Source organism: Taurulus bubalis (genome assembly GCF_910589615.1).
Source record: "Taurulus bubalis genome assembly, chromosome: 3".
Lineage (NCBI taxonomy): Eukaryota > Metazoa > Chordata > Actinopteri > Perciformes > Cottidae > Taurulus > Taurulus bubalis.
The window spans coordinates 17,775,459-17,781,771 of record NC_136591.1 but is presented as its reverse complement, the minus strand read 5'-3'; the positions used below and the strand labels follow the sequence as shown (position 1 = coordinate 17,781,771).

At 43.1% G+C, this 6,313-nt stretch overlaps 1 protein-coding gene across 1 annotated transcript; it reads right to left on the bottom strand.

The window, feature by feature from the left end:
* Nucleotides 1-227: 227 nt before the first annotated feature.
* On the bottom strand, nucleotides 228-4,949 carry hey2 (hes-related family bHLH transcription factor with YRPW motif 2). Its single transcript, XM_079215521.1, has 5 exons — nucleotides 4,677-4,949; nucleotides 3,836-3,914; nucleotides 3,146-3,229; nucleotides 2,370-2,451; nucleotides 228-1,995 (listed from the first exon to the last, which is right to left on the bottom strand). Exons 1-5 carry the CDS (start codon nucleotides 4,760-4,762, stop codon nucleotides 1,277-1,279), a joined length of 1,050 nt encoding a protein of 349 aa, XP_079071647.1. The 5' UTR covers nucleotides 4,763-4,949; the 3' UTR covers nucleotides 228-1,276.
* Between the last annotated feature and the right edge of the window lie 1,364 nt (nucleotides 4,950-6,313).

Here is a 6,313-nt window from a genome sequence, read left to right as displayed (position 1 = left end):
TTTATAAAAATAGGAACTTTTCCACAGTGCTGGGCTTTTTGAGACTATTTCGCCTGCTTTATGAAATACTCTTTCACAGGCACACATGAAGCTGGGTACAGAGAGGATGGGGGAAATTCATTTAGTTTCGCTGCCCCTTATATTTCAAATCGCACGACCGGCTCGCGGGGCTTTGAACGTCACCACATAAGTCATCGACACAAGCCTCGATACGCGCTTCACCAAAATCTACCTGGATCGAAACCTCGACACGAAAGGACACATCACTATTTTAGACTACACGTGTCTGCAACCTGCCAGTAAACACAGAGTAGAAGAAGAAAGGCTTCAGGAAGTTGTTTGAATTGTTCTTTTGTGTCCGCTTGGTTTCACATGTTCGGTTGGAACCAGCTGACCCGTCATGTTTAATGTTTATTCAGGGTTTCCTTCGCTAGCGACAAAAAACACCTCACAGTTATGCCGTGTTCACACCAAAAGAGTTGCAAATGCGGCGCTTTTTTGCTTGAGTTTACTCGCTTGACTTTATGTGGTTAATTCGCTTCTTTGCTTTTTCGCAACCATTCGCTGCGGAAAGTAGGCGCGGCTTATCTCCGTGGCTTTACTCTGTGAAAACATTTACCATTTCCGCCATTCACCATTGAAATAACCACTAGTTCTGCTTTATACTTGAGGAAGTCCCACAAACGTCAGAACATCAAACGCCCCCGTGTCTGGGTTCATAATATTATCCGTAGTCACACACAGCTCCGACTCCTCCAGGACGAGTGTCTGAATGAAGCCGCTTCCAGCGCTCCTTCAGCGGACCAGCAGCAGTTTGATTCAGTAACGGCGGTGATGCCGGGCGGAGCTTCTCAGTTGAAATATTTCAACTCCGCCGAAAAAGCGAATATTCGCAACGCTTTTTCGCCTTTAAAATTTGCTTTTTCGCAACCATTCGCGTCTGTACATTGACTTAACATGTAATCTACTCGCACGAATATTTCGCAAATCTTTTGGTGTGAACACGGCATTAGTGTAAAAAAAACTTTGTTCAAATATAAGAAGTGTTAGCAATTTTGTTCAAAAAGAGCATAAAAACATGAGTGAAAAAACATGAGTTGAATTTTGTGAAAAGAACAAACGTGTGAATAATATAAAAGATAACAATCAGCAGGAGGAAAACATTAAAAACATCTCAGAGGTTAACGGGGAGAAAACAAGTTGTTTGGGGTAAAAACTTGGTTTATAAGTTTGTTCACTGGTGATGAAACAGTTTGAAGTGTCAGTCAGAAGTTAGTCAGAAGGCTCCGACTTCAGTTCCCCACGGCCGGTAGGGTTTACTGCTGCTGAGAGGAGTCTGGGAGGAGGAGAACGAGGAGGAGATGGGAGGATTGGTGGTGGATGTGAAGGAGGAGGGAGGGAGGATGGGGAAGCCTCCTTGGAGGGTGATGGGAAACGACGCCAAGAGGGAGGTGGAGAGAGGGGTGGAGGCGCAGGGGAGCAGGAGAGACGAGGAGGAGGAGGAGGAGGAGGAAGAGGAGGAGGAGGAGGAGAAGGAGGAGGAGAAGGAGGAGGAAGAGGAGGAGGAGGAAGAAGGTGAGGAGGTGGAGTCCGCTTGGGACAAGGCGACACTGCGCTGTGACAACTCCCCCAGCCTCTGGGGGGCTACACCTTCGGGGTCGGGGGAAACACACATTGCGCTCAGTCCGTACGACGCAGAGGGTCGAAACGCCCAGTGGTGGGGGTGGAAGGGGTGAGGCAAAGGGTGAGGCAAAGGGTGAGGCTGCTGCTGCTGGTGCTGCTGGTGGTGGTGAAGTGGGAAATGGGAGGTCATGGTGGGAGCGGCGGCGGCACACTGCGAGGAGCAGGAGGCGAGGTGGGAGAGGAGGAGGGAGCGCAGAGGGTCGCCGGAGTCCAGGCCCTCCACGGTGCTCAAGTAGCGGGAAACCTCCATCACACACTCCCTGAAGCCCAGAGACAGGAAGTCAAGGGCCAGAGCGTGGGGGTCAAAGTAACCTAGAGAGAGAGAAAGAGAGAGAGAGAGTCAAATACTCTGTTACATCCAGGAGACGACCTTCGGTTCTGAAGAGTGAAGCTAAAGCTTCATGTGTTAAAGCTGCATTCTCTCTCCTGACCATCAGGGGGTGACTCCTCTGGTTGTATAGAAGTATATGCTTCATGTTTTAAAGCTGCATTCTCTCTCCTGACCATCAGGGGGTGACTCCTCTGGTTGTATAGAAGTCTATGCTTCATGTGTTAAAGCTATAAAACGCTCTACTGTAACTTTTGGGAGTAAACCACAAAGAGAAGAACTAATTAAAAAATAATCTGAATCAACAGTCTGGTATGAAACTTAGAAGACTAAATGAGATCCCGTCGGGTTCCGGTACCTTTCCCTCCGGTGTTCTGCAGCACCTTCAGGTGGTCCACAGTCATCTGCAGGATCTCGGCCTTCTCCAGTTTAGCAGAACCCTGATGAGACAAACAAACAGTTAAAGCTGGAGGAGCTAAACGAGACCCTCATGAGTCCGACCGGGTCCAGAGTCCGTGATTGAAGGTAGGTGTGTCTCATTGAAGGTGGGTGTGTCTTATTGAATGTGGGCGTGTCTTAATTTAGGTGGCCTTGTCTCAATGAAGGTAGGCATGTCTCTCTGCACCAATCCCTGTTTTTTTCAAAGGCACGTGTTCGGATGATTTTCACCCAATGTTAGTGATAGAGGGTGAAAACATTTCGATGGGTTTTAACATTAAAGGGAGACTTTTCCTTCACAAGACAAGACTCACATGTCCCAGGAACGGGTGAACCAAAGAACAAGTTCATAGCTCCATTATTTATATTTTTAATCATGTTTTATTGACTACTCCCTAATTCTTCACCCAATTTTGAGCCTTTTTTCAGGGTGATACCTGTTTTTCGTTTTATGAGACGTTCTATCGGGTAAAATGAAAGAAGAGTACTTCAACTTGCCATGTATTGTTATATTTTAATATATTTTGATGAGAAGTATATTTTATCAGGTATATTATATCGGGTGAAATATACCCGATGTTAGTGATAGTGTTACTATTTTTAACGTTAGTGTTCAAGGGTTAATGCAGAGTATTGAGAATAAACCACGAGCAGGAACAGGAACCCGGTTTGAAGGTCTGCTGGAGAAGAACTCACCTGCTTCTGGAAAGCCATGGGGACGAGCCTCCGGAGCTCCGACAGGCTGTTGTTGATCCGGTCTCTGCGTCGCTTCTCGATAATCTAAAGAACAAAAGGAAACGACACAAACCCTCAAACTGTCTCTGGAGGGAAAACGAGAAATACTTAGAAAATATATAATATATAAAATACAGACAGATATCATCACCATGACAGTCTTGTGAAATGTTATATTACACAAATATAACACACAATATACAAATTATGCATTATCTTAAAAAAATAAAGTTTCTACAGAGAGAATCATAAATATATCTTTGTTTCACTTCATAAATCAGACAAAAACATCCATATGCTCCATGTTTTTATCACTAAATGTGTATAAATGAGGTTATGAAGGCTGTGTGAACAAACCCCTCCGCATAAACCATACAAAGTATTAAAATACTATATTAAAAAAAAGGTTTTCTTTCCTCCAGAATGAAAGAATTATGGAGGAAAATAGATCAAAATCTCTAAATTGTCGTGCATCGTAGTGTTGGAGATAAAGAATGTTTTGAGTCTCTCCTTAACGAGTCTTTGAATGCATCGTGTTCATCAGGGTTGTGTCTGCACTTTAAATGTGTTGTGTTTTATTTCATTGTTGACCTTTCTGGGCCACCGTACTGCTGAGCCAGCATCACTTCAAGGTCACTTGAAGGTTATTACCCCTCTGCGCTTTTTCCTCAACACCACTTGAGTGGTCGTAGTCGGTGATCCGCATCGGAGGAAGGACGCCTTCATGTGCCTGAAAAACAAAATATTCATTTAATCAATGTAATAAATAAAAAAAAAACATTTGACTTAAATGTTTTACCGGAAGAAACTTTGATTTTTTTTAAACATATATTTTTTAAATATATATTTAAAAAAAGTCCAGATTTTAAGTAACCTGTACTTATATATACATAAGTACAGGTTACTTGTTTAAAATCTGGACATTGTATATATATATATATGTTGAGTTTCTCCAATAAACTAACATAATTAATATACTTCATTAAATCGTCTTTATATTTGAACATGCAGGTAATCTGAGTATTCTTTAAATCAGTGGTTCTCAAATGGGGGTACGTGAAGGCACTCCAGGGGGGTACGTGAGATTTTTGTTCTAATATATTAAAAATTAGCATCCATTAAAAAATCCTTTAAAATAGTTATTTAATAAATATTCAATCAAATATTAGTGTACGTTCATCAACCGAATTGTACATATTCTATAGTAAATCAGACACTGATGGCACAGCGCTGTGTAATACATATTTGTTTTCAACCAAAAATGCTTTGCGCTGGTCAGGGGGTACATGGCTGAAAAAAATATTTCTCAGGTGGCACCTCACTGAAAAAAGGTTGAGAACCACTGCTTTAAATGATACCAATTCAAACAATATTAAAGTGGTGCTCTGCAGACTGCGCGAGCTCCACTCGCGGCTCGAGCCTAATTTTCTTCAGCATTTTAAATCGTGTTTAATATAATTATTAAGTGTTATTAAAGACCTGAATGACTCACCCCGGGTAAACGCTCTCGCTGCCCGGGTCGATGGCCTCCTCCTCCTCGCTCTCCGCCGAGCTGCTGTCCTCGCACGGCCGCTTCATGGCGCTCGGACGGCGGGGAGGCGGTCCGCTGTCTCCCGGGAGGTTTATTCAAGTGGATGCAAGTGTATTCAAGTGTAAAAGTTTAATAGAAATAAATACCTTTCTCGATTCGTCTGATAAATGAACTGAAAAAGGCCTATGAGACCAAATCAATCAGCCAGTATTGATCGATATATTTGATTGCAGATTTAAACTAAATGAACAATCTCAAAGATTTAATTAAACTTTTGTTAAATCCAGTTCATGAAGAAGTTTCATTAGCTTTCCTTCCCAGAAAGAAAAGTTGTGTTCCTCTTTGCAGAACTGTGATTTTAATAATTCCTCTCAACGACAAAAAGTCAAAACCGACTGGAATAAAAAATTTAAAAAAAGGTTTCCAAAATGTGTTGGAAGCTTCCAGGAGTTGTTTTCTCAGCGGTGCGCGTCCGGTAATGAGTCCGGGGCAGGTGGCTCGTGTGTCGACTGCAGACTGGACTTGTGACCGGTGTGTCCTCCTCTTCCTCCTCCTCTGCTGGAGCTTTCCCACGGAGCCTGGGAGCCACACACACACACACACATACACACACACACACACACACACACACACACACACACACACACACACGCACACGCACGCGCATGGTGGGCACGCACACGTGCACTCAAACACAATTTGAGATGGAAGACTTGTGCAGAATCTCTACTGATAAAAAACGCCTGTCTGGTGCAGACCGAGTGTGTGCGTGTGCAGTGGCGCGGCCGGGTGAAAAAAAAAAGTCGGAACAATATTTTATTTTGAAAAAAAACCGGATACATCCGTCTGTGCGTAGCCTCAAACGTAACATCTTGACACATGTCAAGAGGTTCCATACGTTTCCCCAAAAGTGAAACTTAAAAGTCCGTTACAATTCTGTGTTCTGGATTAAAATCAAGGCAGAGTATACTGAGATCGCCAAAAAAGTTCTGAAACCCTGCCTCCATTTCAACATCCTGTCTTTGTGAAGCAGGTTTTAATGAAGTGATAGAGTGCATATAAAGGTTTAAGGTACGGAGTAGAGTCAGTAGACTGCACATAAACAACACACGTCGGGGGCTCGGTCTTTTTCTCCCGTCACCCCGAGACGGACCGGCTCGTAGCAGAGAAACAAGCTCAGGGCTCCACTAATGCAGTGTAATGGTGAGTTGTATCTTTATGCACTTTATAATTGTATTTATGCCGGTCGTATTACATCATATTTATTACGTCATATTTTTCGTCTACACCATGAAGGCCGGTCCATGAAAATATTGTCTGGCAGAAAACCGGTCCGTGGCTCAAAAAAGGTTGGGTACTCACGTTCAACCTGGACAGACAGAAACCAGATGAAACTCGTACTGCACAGTTTGCAACAATCACCACCTGGTTTGGTCCAAAAAACCTCTTAATTCACAGAATTATTAATGCTCCATTGACAAAACTCAAACAGGAAGTGACTGTGTGACAGACAGGAAGTCAATCGATTAGCTGAAGAAAAAAATACTACAAATAACAAACACACAATATGAAAATACATATATATGTAGGTGGGTGAG